This window comes from Hirundo rustica, chromosome 4, assembly GCF_015227805.2.
Source record: "Hirundo rustica isolate bHirRus1 chromosome 4, bHirRus1.pri.v3, whole genome shotgun sequence".
Lineage (NCBI taxonomy): Eukaryota > Metazoa > Chordata > Aves > Passeriformes > Hirundinidae > Hirundo > Hirundo rustica.
In genome coordinates this window covers 61,084,449-61,099,605 of record NC_053453.1, presented here as the reverse complement: position 1 = coordinate 61,099,605, position 15,157 = coordinate 61,084,449, and the positions used below count along the sequence as shown (strand labels likewise).

Below are 15,157 nucleotides of genomic sequence, written 5' to 3'. Positions count from 1 at the left end.
TATAAACTGGAATATACCAAGTGATAAAGCCAGAGGTGACTTGGAAGTGAAAATAGCATCTCAACAAGTCAGGAGAGAGAAACACAAAGAAAGAAGAGGTAGTTCTACATATTCGTATGTCTGGAGTCACTTTTTGCAACTGCTACAAAAAGCTGCTTTTGCAAGACATAAATCAGTTTTGCTGAGAGCATTAAAACACTCAAAGTTCAGAGCCCTGAACCTTTCAAAATTATAAATTTAGTATTTACTGTGCTAGACAGATGAATTTTTACAGTATGCAATTCAGATTGTAGGAGGCATTTAAACAGAGGTGATTCACAACAGTGAAATATATTCAAATCAGAACATTTTGATTCATTTAGAACCATTAAAATGGTATCATTTTTGACTCATAACAGCTTTTTCAAGGACTTGTGGTTGGAAGAGGGAAGCCTATGCAGACCAATAAAACCCTAATGATATGAACCATATCCAAGAGCCAATAGCTGACACAACTCTAATACTTCAACTAAAAACCAACAACTAAAAGCTGTAAGATGGACTCCCACAAGCACTCTCCCATCTTTGATAAGAATCAGAGGAACAATGAACCTTTAGAGCATAATTATTTAATGTAGTTTCTTGTGGAGTCCAAGAGGTAAATCACTCAGCTGTGTATCTGCATTTCAAGGAAAAAAGACCATTTTGAAGTATGTTATAGTCTTGATTTCATCTCCAGAGCACAGTTTCATTTAGCGATGTAAAATATTTCTGTATTACAGAAATCTTATTCCTGCTCCAAACTGAACACCGTCACATACCCTGAAAAGAAACAAACAATAAACAGTATAAGTGATATATAAGGTACTGATTAAATGAAAATCAATTCTCCTTATCCCCAAATTCCCAAGGTTTTAGCTGACAAAGACTTTTTAAAATAAATGTTTTGACAATCTGTCATCCATATGGAGCATTTACATTTCCAAATAAAGCCCCTAATTTTGAGATTGCTATTATACATTCACATTGCCCATATAAACATAATCCTGATCCTGTAAGAAAGACTGAATAACTCACACAATACTCACAGACAAGAACAGGCCTCCTAAAGCTTTTATATTGCATATTATAATATTTGCTTGATGCAGGATAACTGGTTGCTAACAAATGAATTTGTTCTTCTTTTCTCTTTTTCTATAAACTTGTTTTCATTTTTCAAGCAAAGACATTAAACTAGGTATTTATCAAAGGCATCAAATGAGGTATTCATCCAATCATTTGGGTTTAGAAGGCTTAAGAAAACCCCACAAGCTGTTTGAGTGATCCCTTCCCCACAAGAAATGAAGCTGCTGCCCAGCTATTCGCAGATTTCAACAGCTGCTCTCACAACAAATGAATTCTGGCACTTGGGAAGCAAAGTTTTAACCCAACTGTGAAACCAAGGTGACTAAAGGGGGCTGGGCAAGTGGCACTGAGATGTCTCTGTTGGTATGGACTAAACAAAACCACAAGGCAGAACTCTTAAGAAGCTGGTGTACCATACCAACCTGTCTCCAGCCTGTACTCCCATGGGGAAGCAGTAGTTGAGCTCCAGCCTGGCGATGTTTCCCAGGCGCAGCACTATTCCGGCGCCGTAGGACCAGCGGATGCACTCTGCCAGCCTCTGCAGGTGTGCCCTGGGACCGTCACCTGCAGTCAAACACCAAGGGATGAGCAGCAAAGCAGGAGAGCAGAACTAGAACATACTGTGGTTTTAACTGGATTGTTGGCTGCTCTCTATGTCCCACTATAGGGCATCTACTAGCAAGGAGGAGGAAATGAGTATTAAAGACTTCTTCTTTACTGCTCCCTTCCAGTACCTGAAGAGAACTTACAGGAAGGATGGAGAGAGATTCTTGACAAGGGCCTGGAGTGACAGGACAAGGGGAAATGGCTTCACACTGACAGAGAGGAAGTTTAGATTGGATATCAGGAAGAAATTGTTCCGTGTGTGGGTGTTGAGGCCCTGGCACAGGTTGCCCAGAGAAGCTGTGGCTGCCTCATCCCTGGCAGTGTCAAAGACATGGTTGGATGGGGCTCTGAGCAACCTGGGATAGTGGAAGGCATCCCTGCCCATGGCAGGGGGAGAACAGATATGCTTTAAGGTCCCTTCCAACCCAAACCATTCTGGGATCCTATTCTATGATTTAGTGGGCCTCTACTATTTTTAAATTGATTGAAGTCTCTCCCTCCCATATGGATGTCACCTTTCTTACATCAAGTAAGGCAGACATCAAATATCACCGTATTCTAAAACTGACTGAAATCGTATTGAAAAGTCATTCATTAATACACTGCAATGTATCCTGAATGGAGTTAAAGACAGGAGAAAAAAAGTCCTACACCCTCAGCTAATGCCACCACTTTCTCTTTAGTTCATCCCAGTAAACACCAGAACCCCACTAAAACATCATCCTTCATTCTCCCTTCAGAATGGTGTAAGAGAGCAAGTGTGAGTTACACAGTGCTCTGCAAACATCACCTGTTCCCAGACACTACCATTACCCTCCTGGCCCTCCTCCCTACAAGTTGTGCTGGGACTTATGGAGAGAGCTAAATGAACTACTGGCAATCTGTCAAATATGTAAGTTAAAAGCAGCAGGTTTTTGACAGGCATCAAAATATATGCAGTAAACAAAGTGTTTCTGAGTGGAATAGACACAGAACAACTCTCCTTGTTACTTTTATATGAAGAGTTTTGGTTTTGGTTTGTTTTTTTTAATTCTGTTGAGTCTTACCATAGTTGAGATTGCAGAGATTTCCAGCATTAAGGAAGAAATGTGTTCGGAAAAGATCTCCAAACCCTCCACGGCCAGGCCGGAAAGGGAGAGGGGTGTAGAGATGCACCCCTCCAGCCCAGAACGCTTCTCCTCCCAAATAATCGCCTGCTTGGGCAAAATGTTGGAATAAAGGCATTTACTGTGGAACATACTGAAAGAATCACTTGTTAAAGGTACAAAAAAACATCCACAAGTTATATTCTTTAAGTTTATATTCCACTTCTACCCTTTACAATTCTTCCCCTTTGCTTCCAACTCTCTCTGAACTCACCACTATTAGTTTGAAAAATTTGCACTTTCACATTTGTTTAAACTCTCCAAGGCAAGTGCATTTTTCTTCCTTCCCTTACCAGAACAGCCTGAGGCATGCACTTACTCATGGCAGTGCATCAGAATTACCTCCTGACTACCTCTGCAATACTTTCCTTGGTTTTAAAAATGGGCAATTAATACAACTGAACAACTAACTTCAAAAGAGGCTGGATATTGAAACAGCAGAGTAAGGAATAGAACAGAGGAAGCTCCTGGTGCTCCAAACACCTCGTTGAGGAGGTTATCCTCCCCCTAAGCTACCTGAACATAGGCTGTATCAAACAAACTGCTGCTATAACCATGCTTTGGGAACTTTTCCAGCTGGAAGGTTGCTTACTAATTAAAATGACACACTGGAAGTGTGCAAGTCTGAACACACACATGGAATACAAAGTTAGTATTTAATCACAGCTTAACTAAGAACTACCTGGCTTTATCCCACTGTGAACTAATCGGTAACAACTGAGAAGTGTTATGGCTTTGATCTAAGTACAGAATGAGTAAAATTATTTTCAGGTTTGACAAAGTTTACGGACTCTCTGTGACACACTAATATTTACAGTATTGTCAGAAGAGGGGGATTTAGAAGTGTCAGACCTTCACTCTGGGGTCCAATGCTGTACATACTGAATCCACGCACACTTGTTGGTCCACCGAGGTAAAACCTAGTGGATACAGAGAAGTTTAATTTAATGCTTCAATTAAAGGTAACTTTGTAACAGGTTTAGTGATGTGATCTTTAAACACCAGCATTAGAAGGCAAAATTTGCTACAGAATGAACAGACACAATATGGCTTTTTGTCTGAATAAACCTATGCCTGTTACAGAATTTTGCAGGTAGTAAATACCATTTTGCAACGATAAATATGGGCAGCAGAGCTACTGCACAGCAAATTATAAAATTTTACCAGCCCAATATGAAAATGGCTTGCGTATGAACACGCAATTATAGCTAACTACAAACATTTTACTCTTCTCTGAACGACTACTGGTTTTGTCTTGTGCAGAGTTTTCTATATACAATACCTCGGTTGACTGGAAAAAAACTCCAAACATTTAAAAAACTTGCCTGTCAGCTATACTGGATGGCTTGTCTCCAATAGGTACCAGCATTCCACCCCAGAGTGATGCTGAAATAACCTTTGGAGAGAAAAACAAGTTGTTTCTTAGTACTTATTCCTCTGGCAGAGCTCCCATCAGTCTCCCACAGTTACAGCTGCTCACACCCTGTGGATATCACACCCTGTATGTTGGATTTGCAACAGGATTTTCAGCAAACTCTTGATGGCTGCTGCCCTCTTCCTTTTATGCAGTGCTGTGCCTTGAAAATGTCAATATAGCACAATTGAACCAAATGTTACTTCCAAAACATCTCAACCTCATCCAGCACCTCTTGTCTTGAGAATTTTCATGTCTCAAATTCAGACAACACTGCTGCCATCAATTATTCCCAGCAATTTGAAACCCACAGGAGACTGAGTCCAACAAGCAGCTGCCAAAAATGTACATTATGACCTGTGTGTAAATTAACCTTGTAATTACATGAAACCACCTTCTGCAACTCACTATACTGACATCAAATAAACGTACAGAGTTACTCTTTATCCAAAAAAAGTAATTCTTGCAACTCAAATCACTGAAATAAACAGATTTAATCATTTGCTTGCTGCCTGTGTGCCAGGCAGAAGTATTACTGATAGGCAGTGAGATCTACTGTCAATGCCTTTGGGATACAAATTATTCTAACCCCTAACTTTTAAATCTTCCTGATGGAAGTTGCCGCTTAATTCCCTATTCAGCTCTGAGAAGAATTTATTGCACTATCTCCATGTGATAAAAAACTTCTTCCTAAATGCAGTTAGAAATATTCCTGGGATATGTTGAAATTCTTATTTCAGTATTTCAATATTTTAATTCAAAACCCTATTTCCACCTAATACTAAATCAATGCTGTTGAAATCAGTCTTCCCATTTTTTCCCAATAATCTTACACACAAGAAACAACTGCATGCTGTGATACCAAGATGAATAGTTATATATTCATAATTTCAATTAAAAAGAAAATTAAACCAAGATTATGCAGAATATTCATGAAGGTTTCAAAACTTCAAAGTTTTTCAAAAACTTCCAAGGTTTTTGAAAAATCCCTTCTAAGGAAGACCACAAAGAACAGACATGACCAGAATGACTTCTGGAAGGAAAATCATTCTTATGGTTAATTGTGAAACAAGTTCTCTCCAAAATTCCCACTTTTCAAGTGATTCTGTGCACAGCAGGAACATAAAGTTAAAAATAAAGACAGTACATTTTCCAGAAAACAAAATCAAGTTATCTACCCTAGCCATTTCTCACCATCTTTTTCCTAATCAATAGTGAAAAATAACCATGAGACACAGATTTAATAGCCCCAGAAAAACCTCAGGTCAACTACAAAAATATCTTTAAAAAAATTACCGAATCCCAGAGAAGCTGTTTATTCAACTGAAATTCAAAATCCTCTTTCAGAAAGCTCACATCTCCACCTGTATAGCCAGCCAACTCCTGCAAAGACACAAATTTATGGAAGTTGCAACAGATATTACATGTTACTTTCCTCTAAAAGTTCAGCACGTCTGCATCAGCACAGGGAATGTTTTTCTTTACAAGAAATACAGAAACACTGGCATGGTGAGGCAGCTGAATTTTGGATTGAGGCATGCATGAACCTCAGAATAAAGAGCAGCATTTTTTTCTTTTCCAAATATTAAACCAAACTATTGCTTTCCAAGCCATTTTGTAAATGAAGGCAAGATAGAATGGAGCTGTAAAATTCATCATCAAAAATCAAGACTGTATTTCCCTAGATCTGAGAAGACTTAAGGTGAAGAAGGGCATGACACAATTTGTTCTTTTCAGCTGTTGTGAAGTGACTGAACTAACGCAGCGTTAGAGGCAGGATTTAACAAATGACACAGTACCTAAATCCTGAATTACAACCACTTTTCTCACTCAAAACAGTTCATTGCTGCTGCTTACTTTTAGTTGCAGGGGCATTTCAAACTTGCCTCTAAAGCACTAAAGAAGTTAATGCTTCTGAAGTATTACCCATCCAGCAGAAAAGCTGTCTTTTAGAAAGGCTCTGATAGTAACGAGAGGGAAAAGCATTTTCTCTGCCAAAATGATACATGTGTACACCTTGGAGAGTTATTTTTACCCAATATTTCATTTTTAACTCTCAGACTTAGAAATTTGGTAAGTAGCAACAGGACTACAGCCTGGCAATCTGTGCATGACAGAGTTAAAAAAGAAGGGCTAATTAATACCCACTGAAAGTGTACTGCAAATACTGTCAGGGATAGTGTCTCTCAGCTAATAAATAATTGAATGCTGATGGAGAGGCTGTGCTCTGACTAATGGCACACAAATGAAAATTTTCTACCCTAAAGAAAGGTTCATGATTTTAAAAGGCACACTCAGAAAACAGAAAATGTAATTACCAGTCCGCACTGTCTCCGAGTCAATTTCAGATTAATCTCTAATTTTAGACATTTTTAACATGAACATCAATTACATAAATTAAGACTTATTGGAACACACAGATAAACGCCAATAATAGCACAAGTGATTTAAAGCTACCTGATTAATTTTCAGCAAAGCACCTCGTTTTGGCAAGATTGAGGAGTTCCGGGAATCAATGACCATGGCATGCTGAAAAGAACAAAAAACTTTGGGTTAGGTTCTCATATCTGTTGAATGCCTCAGAGTGACACCATTATTTTCCTTCCAAAACTGCAAAAAGTGGAGACAGCCACAGCTCCAGCTAAGATTAGTGTAGCTACATGGATTTGGGAACAGTATCCCTACAGACTGGCTTTGTCTGACATTTACAAGCTGCATGAAATGCATACATTTGTATCTTCTAGCCACAGCATGCACCAGAAACAGAGCAGCAGCCCAACCGCAACCACCAATCTGCAAAGTTTATCTCCTACAGTTTGTAACAAGTGAAAGATGGCAATTGACGAGAAACTGGAATGTTTACAAAAGGCTTAGGATGAGGAAATTTACTCTTCCTGTCTGCTATAAAATAAAGCAATTCTGCAAAAAGAGATGGCAATGAGACAGAGGGAGAACAAGCCAAAGCCTAACAGTCAAATGTGATTCCCTGTTTTCCCTTTGGGCCTCCTGGATTACTCCATGGCAATGACCAAACACAGAAAAAGATGTCTGAAGGAAAAAACATTCCCTTCAAAGACAAAAAGCTCCTTTGGTATCACTCCTAAGTATGAGATGACTGAAAGCCATGTGTTTTTAAAATGTTATCATGAAAAAGCCTTACAGACAAAGAAGATTTTAGAGAGTGTCCACTTTCCTCTCGAACAGAAAAGGATGCTGTTCTAGCAAGGCAGCCAAGCTCTCTCCACACACCTTCCCACTTCAGTGTGTGATTGGTCGTCCAGATGGGAAACTACAATAAAGAATTGAGAAACTCATGAAAAAAAATTGTTACAAAATTAAAATAAATATTTTTTAGATTTGAGTCTATGGCTTTCTTCCCAAACTTCTTGAAACGGAGAGAGACCCTTTTCCATTTCAGAGTTATGCTAATTCTGCTCCAGCCAAGAGAGTTAGATGCACACTAATTAATCCATTCCAAATGAAAAATATCTTGAATTGGGCTGATACAGTAAGCCAGGCAGACAGCTGCCTCTCTGAAACGATAATTAAAAAAAAAATGAAGGAAAGCATATTGGCATCTCTATATGGCCAAAATGAGACTGAATTGTAACAAAAAGTCTAAGAAAATAACCTCTGTCTAATAACCTCTGTCATTTTCAAATCACTGACCTCTTTCAAATAAAGAGAAGTCAGCCCCATGCATGAGGGATTCAATTACTCAAAAAGTAAACCAAGTATTTCCAAGAGCTCAACTGAAATGTAAATGAAGCACGTGCTACACTCACATTAAATTCTGTTGATACTCCTCTGTCTGTTTCTCGAAGAGAGCTCCAAGGGAACTGTCCAGTTACTTTGTATACATTAACTGAAAAACTGAAACACAACATTACTGGCAGGTTTGAAAGGGAAACTATTTGAGATACGTCTTGGAATAACCACAAACATTTAAGTATCCAACTCTGCGACATCATTACCAGAACATCAGGAAAGAACAAATGTAATTCTTACTCAGTTAAAGATCTTATTAATTGCTTTCTATTCCTTCATTTAAAAAGTAGTGAAAAAAGCATCCCCTACTTTCTTTCAAAGTTTCCAGGCCGTGGTTTGAAGAAGGACAGCCCATATGAAGTTTCCTTCGTTCCGTAGGAGAACTGGAAGGTGACCTTTTCTGCACGTCCAAAGAGATTTGGGAACTTGAGCCCAAGCACCTAGAGAAAATAGATAAAGAAACCACAAAACACTAGACAAACAAACAAGAACCTCCCCGCATTATAACATTTTATATCATTTGTTGTCTTGCACCTTAGTCATATGCTGAAGGCAAGGAAATTGTGAGAATTAGAAATTAAGGTATTTTAAAAGGCTTGTAACTGAATGTGGTTTCTTTCTCAGTTAATTTTCTCTCTGCACTGGCAGCAAAAGCCAACAGTGCAAGTTACAATCAAACATCCAACTTTTATTGCTGTTCAGTAGCTGCTGACTTAATCTGCACTCTCAGTGAGCCATCAGTACTGATGTTACTTCGAAAATCTCCAAGCCTGTCTCAAAGCCCTGGAGAACACATCTTTGGCACAACAAGCAGCTGCTCTGCCACTGCAGACTCTCCCACTGATCCTCAGGAAAAATTCCTGTCAGAGAGGGTTTATCAGAACCAAAGCAAGGGAAAATTATCACTGTGGAGCCACTTCCCTGTAGTTTTGTTTGGAGCAACAAGATCCTTTTGCAACCAGACCTGATGGTGGTACAACACAATTCTACAATTCTCCAGAAACTACTGAAACACTTTTGCCTATCCTGACACAAATTCATTGCATCCTTCAGGCAGCTCTTGGCCCTCTGGCAGAAAAGATGGAGCAGGTTTCCTCCCAACAGACACTACCACTGTACTACTGTGTGTTTTAATGGAAAAAAATACTAAAAAACTCCCAAATCCTTACTCCCTTTGTCTGACAGCTGTTGGAAGCAGACCCATAACCTGAGCTTTGTAATGATGGTTATTATGCCATAAAGAGAAAAGGCTTTTGGTATGAAGTACTAGAAGTATAAGCTTCAGCTGAATTTAAGGGATTAGAATAAAGAAATCTATCCAACTCTAAAGGAGACATAATCTGTGTTGCCAATAGTGGTGTATACAAGTCATGGTTTTAGAGCATTCACAAGTTTTACTTCTCTGTGATAAATTAAAATCAAATAGAAGAGGAAGCTGAGCACAAAAAGAGAAACCCAAGCATCTCCCAGTCAGTTCTGAGCAGCACTGGAAGCAACAGCAGGATTCCCTGCTGGTTTCCTTCAGCCACACTGTCCTAGACCTGGTTCCTGCCAGCAGAGCTGAATAAGCAGCTCTCAACTCATCCATTTCCAACTCTCCTTGCACATGCGAAACATCATCACCTGAGTCATGTGGGATCTTATCCAGGTTAAAAATACCCCTAAGAGGAAAAGGATGAGTCCCTTGATCTGGCTTATCCACCAGCCCCAGGCACAGCTGCCCTGTGCAAGTGAGAATGCAAAAAGGGTGCAGGATGAGCACCTGGAAGCACAATCTGCTCACAGCCCAGCGGTACAGCTGGCACTTCCTGTGGCAATTGGTAAACATTGCTCACACGAGATTTTAATCTGATGCATTCTTAATTGAGTCATATGAAAACAAGTTCCAAAGCTTGTAGAATTTGTGAAAAACTTGCATTCTACAGCCCAAACTAACTGATACTGGGCTAAAAGACAAAAGAAAAGAACAATTTCTAAATCAAATTTAACACATTTTGACTGAGAAGAAAAATACTTCCAAGTAAATCACAAAGAAACAAAATGCCAAATTCCTTACTAATCTCTCCAGAAGATGAAACATCTTAAATAGTAGCAAGAAATAATTCAAGAAGTTTCAAGAATTAAAAAACTAACATGCTGAGCTGGAGACTACACATTGTCCCCCAGCTGAAGATAGGCTTTAGCTGCATGAAAGCCTGACACAAAGGCCTGATAAAGTCTTGGTAAGGCCGGATCAAGACTGGATTACCAAATTCCTTGCTAGGCTTGAAACTGAAAGTAAGAGGAATATCAAAAGGCATTACTAATAATTTGAAATAATCCATACCATGCTGCCTTCATTGTTGCCAACCATGGTATTGTAGCTCCCAGTTAACCTTCTCAATTCTGTTACCTCAAAGGTCACATCTAAACCATTTGGAAGGGCATCATCTCCTAAAGAAATAAATGAAGTGCATGTTATCTCTAAGGAGTTATTTTTAAAACTGCAGACAGAAGGTTACTTGAATTATTTGAAAACTGAGTTAGGGCATAATAAAAGTCCATGTTACAAAGTGAAATGGCTTGAGAAAAGGATGTTAGAATTTGGTTCAATCATAGGATAACTGGCTTCAGCAATTTCATTTCAGGACAAGTACAGGATATATTTCCAAATTTTCCCTCACTTGTTCCTTGAAACTGTGGATTAAGAAAAGCTTACTGTAATTATTTTAAGTGCGGAAAATTCACTCATAGACAAGTAATATTTAAATACACATACATGCAAACACATGCATATAGTTTTCCTTCATAGGAATAACTGATGTAGAGACATTTGAATCCACAGCACACCCACGTGCTCATCTAAACTACATATAAGGGTAAACAGGACTAAGTCACACACACAAAAAATGTCCAGCCTGTTACACAGAGAAATCCACATTACAGATATGGACATATGAGAGAAAAGGTGAGGATTAATGAGGGAATACACACCTCGGCAGGTGTCAATCAGAACATCCACCTGTCTAAAGATTCCGAGACGAAGCAACTTCTCACGAGCTTCATGTGATTTTCTCATCACCTACAGCACGAGAAAAGTGGCTCAGTCATAGAATCAGAGGATATTTGGGTTGGAAGGGGCTTTCAAGATAATCTAGCCCCTTTGAGTCTTTCAGGTCAACAAAAAATACCAAGGGTAAATCAGTTAACATGCAGCTAAGCTGTAAAATATTCACAGATTTTGTATATAAATAAAGACACACATATGCACCTTCAAAACAGAACACAACCACTTCAACACTTGCATCTGCAAAAAGAATTTAAACCCAGAGCATCTGCTCAATGCCTTCATACCTTTCGTTAGTTTGCTTCCTAATTACTTTAATAGTTCAATTATTCAACTAGGTTCCAGTAGTTATAACTTATTTAGGGGTTCTTGACAGGGTTGCCCCATGTCTGAAGGGAGTAGCCCAAAGCAGGAAAAAGAGAGGAAAAATTTTAATTCATTATTAAGCAGCAAGTCTGCTATTCACTGCAACACTTACATCAATAAGATTTTTTGCCTTGAAAACATCAGCGATTTCATACATGATGATGTCATCTTTGGTCCTCCCAAGTCCATCGAAGTGTACATGCTGAACCACCACCTAAACACAACAGATCTTCACACACAAGTACTGGATTTGCATCTAATAACGAGGATCAAGGTCACCCAATGCACAAAAATTACTGTGAGAAACCCTGATAATTCCTAGGGCTGATTTCTGCCAACCTACAGTATCAGAAGTCAGTGCTGCCTAAGATTCTGGGACGTTGTTCCCATAACACAAAAATGAGAGAAAAGAGATTTCTAACACCAAAGCTAACACTGGTTGTAGCAGAAGAGACCCTGACAGATAGAGCTGCTGGGGTTTTATTTGTAAATTTTCTGTGGACAGAGAAGCAGCTGCAGAAATCCCACAAGTATTAAGTACATTAGAGAGAAGTGTGTAGTTAGTTGTAGTTGTTTGCTACTTCTTTCATCCGCTATACATAAGCAAAGAATTAAAAGAAGAAAATCAATCAAGTGTACAAGCCACAAATATTTAGACTGTTAAAATGATCACTACCATAGAAGCAGTGCAGTTTCAAGTACAGCTGAAAATCACTCCCATTATGAGGTTTAATACTTTCATCTTGATACATAATAACCTGAGACAATTTCATTGTAAAAAATCACAGCATCTTCCACGCCACCCAGTACAAATGGACTACAGAGACGGCATTTCCCTTATTTTTCCAACTTTTTCAGTGAATTATAGTTTTAGGGCTAAATGGCAAAAAAAAAAATCTACTTCAAATAGTTGTCAAGGATTGGAACAGGCTGTCCAGGGCAGTCACCACCCCTGGGGGGATTAAAAACCATGTGGATGTGTCATGGGACATGGTTTAGTGCTGGACTTGGCAGTGCTGGGTTAACAGTTAAGACTATTACCACCAAATGCTCAAAAAAACCCCACCAAGGCCTTTATTTCTCTTAAAAAAAAAAAAAAAAAAAAAAAATCAGGATATTGCTCAGGCACTTACATCTTTGTTTTCAAGAATTTCCTGCTTGGTCTCAGGTTCAATTTCAACCAGTTCAGCTTCCTCTCCCAAGGCACCAAAGTCTGGCCCAGGCACTGGAAGAGGCTCCAAACTCTGAAAGCATAAAAGAAAACTGCATTTAATATTTGTGATTTGTGCCTTTTGTAAATGAGAAAAACCCGTGGTTCTCAACAGTGTACTCATCAAATCCTAAGGGAAAAAAGCAAAAGAGAACTAAAATGAAAGGAATTACAGAACACTTGACACCTGCCTGCTTGCAGAAGTTTTTAATGAAACCTAACATTGAATGATTTCTAAAAAATACTCTGCATTCTTCTAAAAAATAACCTTAACTTTTAAGACAAGCTTCCTGTGTAAAAAGATTAATTCCACCTTCTAAAAAAAAAAAACCAAAAAAAAACAAAACCTAAAAAAAAAATCAGGCTGTCACTTCTCTGGTTTGGGTTTTAGGAGACAAAAGAGTATAAAAAGGGTCTTCTCAGAATGTTATTTTGCTTTGCATGTATTTATTTGCCTTTATATTTTAGTATTTCTTTTAGAAGTAACCTTTCAAATAAGGCTCGAGAACCTCAGGCTCTGACCATCAGAGCCAAACACAGCAAACACATTTATTATACCTGAAAGAATCCTAAAATAAGACTTATCAGAATATCTACTTTCCTGAATAGTAAATTGCTGCTGCATATCAAAATCCAGTTAAAGGAAGACAGAGGCTTCTCCCACTGTCACAATCTTCAGGCAAGTGTGAAACACTCTGTATCCCCACAATACTGTTGTTACCCTGGTTTTTCTGAGTTTTTTATTAGCCTTTTGATTTTCATAAATGGAGTCAGATCTTTTAGTTACTGTAGAATATTAGAGCAGTTCTTCTACCTTTCCCACAGAAGTAATATAAACAAATCCTTTGTTTTTCATTCTTTGTCCTTTGTTTGCATATTTCTAACCTGAAAACAATTGTAACTGACAATTCGTCTAGCCACTGAGGCTGAGGGGTGGAAACCCCAAAAAGCCAATCTTCTGCTAGACCCACAAATGTATAAAAGTAAAAGAATAAACAAAGGGGTGTCTTCTCTCCACCCTTTCAGCTGGAAGCTGGATCAGAAGAACCTCTGCAGAAATCTCTTGTCTTCGTGTGATTTCTTTGTGTTTCACGGTGACATACTGTCTAGCAGTTCACACCACAGATGGACACAAAATAAAGAATACAAGAGAAAAATCTTGAAACAGAAATAACATTAGTCAGGGTATTTATATACTCTAGACCCTTAACTGGAGGCAGCTCCCTGCAGCTGTTCTTCAGCCTTAAAATGGAACACTTAGACCTCTATGCTTCTTCTACAAGCACTGGTAGATGGATTTGGAGAGCTGTGCATCTATCCATGATGATTTCAGGCATGTGAGGCCCCTCAGCCCTCTCCAAGCAATGCAACGCTCCTCTGATTCTCACCAGGGGCTCTCCTCTTTGCACTGTGCTTTTTCGGCTGCTTGGTTTCAGGTTTTGTTTGGGTCGTTTTTATTCTGTTTTCATTTCCCCAGTCTCGTTCTTGCCAGCCCACTGCCCCTGGGGAGGTCAGCTCTGGGAAAGCCTCAGGAAAGACATGAAAAAGACCCAGGTTTTCTATAAGAAGAAATGTTGTACTTAGTACGAAGTTTTTCGCCCTTGTGAGGGTGCCGAGGACCTGGCACAGGTTTCCCAGAGCAGCTTTCCCAACCCTGGAATTGTCCAAGGCCAGGCTGGATGGGGCTCTGAGCAACCTGGGATAGTGGAAGGTGTCCCCGCCCGTGGCAGGGGGCACGTGTGACCAGATGTCCATAAAGGTCGCTCCCAGGCCGTCGGCATCTATGATGCTATAAAAACACCCAGAATCGAGCTGGGAAGGGAAGGCGCCTCCGAGCACCGGCACGGGCTCCGGTCCCTTCTCCCTGCCCGGGCCCGGCTGTGCCAGAAGCGGCGGGCTCGGAGCGCCTGTGGCGGGACACGGCCCGCGATCGCAGCCCCAGGCCCGCTCCCGGCCGCGGCCGCGCTGTGCCCGGCCCGAAGGTCGCGGCGGGGAGCGCGGGGCCGTGCGACCTTCGGGCGGCCCCGGGACGGGTGCTCGGGTCCCACCCCCGGCGGGTCCCGCCCCGGCGGATCCCCGGGGCCCCGGCGCTCACCCGGGCGTGCACGGTGCCCATGGCGGCGGCGGCGGCGCGGGCGCGGCCTCAGCGGCTCCGGCGGGCTCGGGGCGCTCAGGGCCGCAGCACGGGGGCGGCCATGACAGGCGGCACCGCCCGGCGCCCATTGGCCGCGACGGCGGAAGGGGCGGGGCCAGAGCGGCGCTTCCGGCGGCCGGGGTCACCCGAGCCCGGGGAACTCACCCAGATTCAGGGACTTCATCCCGAACCCAGAGAATTCACACAAACCCGGGGAAGTCACCCAAACTCAGGGAATTCACACAAACCCGGGGAAGTCACCCAAACCCGGGGAAGTCACCCAAACTCAGGGAATTCACACAAACCCGGGGAATTCATCCCTGACCCAGGGAATTCAGCCAAAAATCCGGGGAATTTATCAAAA

The 15,157-nt window shown here is 40.7% G+C and overlaps 1 protein-coding gene across 1 annotated transcript; it reads right to left on the bottom strand.

Moving 5' to 3' along the window:
• Window positions 1-592: 592 nt before the first annotated feature.
• Window positions 593-14,871, bottom strand: SAMM50 (SAMM50 sorting and assembly machinery component). The gene is made up of 15 exons (XM_040061583.2): window positions 14,755-14,871; window positions 12,583-12,693; window positions 11,562-11,663; window positions 11,011-11,098; window positions 10,364-10,470; window positions 8,347-8,477; window positions 8,055-8,142; window positions 7,430-7,558; window positions 6,727-6,798; window positions 5,566-5,652; window positions 4,181-4,251; window positions 3,708-3,775; window positions 2,757-2,903; window positions 1,527-1,668; window positions 593-801 (listed from the first exon to the last, which is right to left on the bottom strand). Exons 1-15 carry the CDS (start codon window positions 14,773-14,775, stop codon window positions 756-758), a joined length of 1,410 nt encoding a protein of 469 aa, XP_039917517.1. The 5' UTR covers window positions 14,776-14,871; the 3' UTR covers window positions 593-755.
• Window positions 14,872-15,157: the final 286 nt, after the last annotated feature.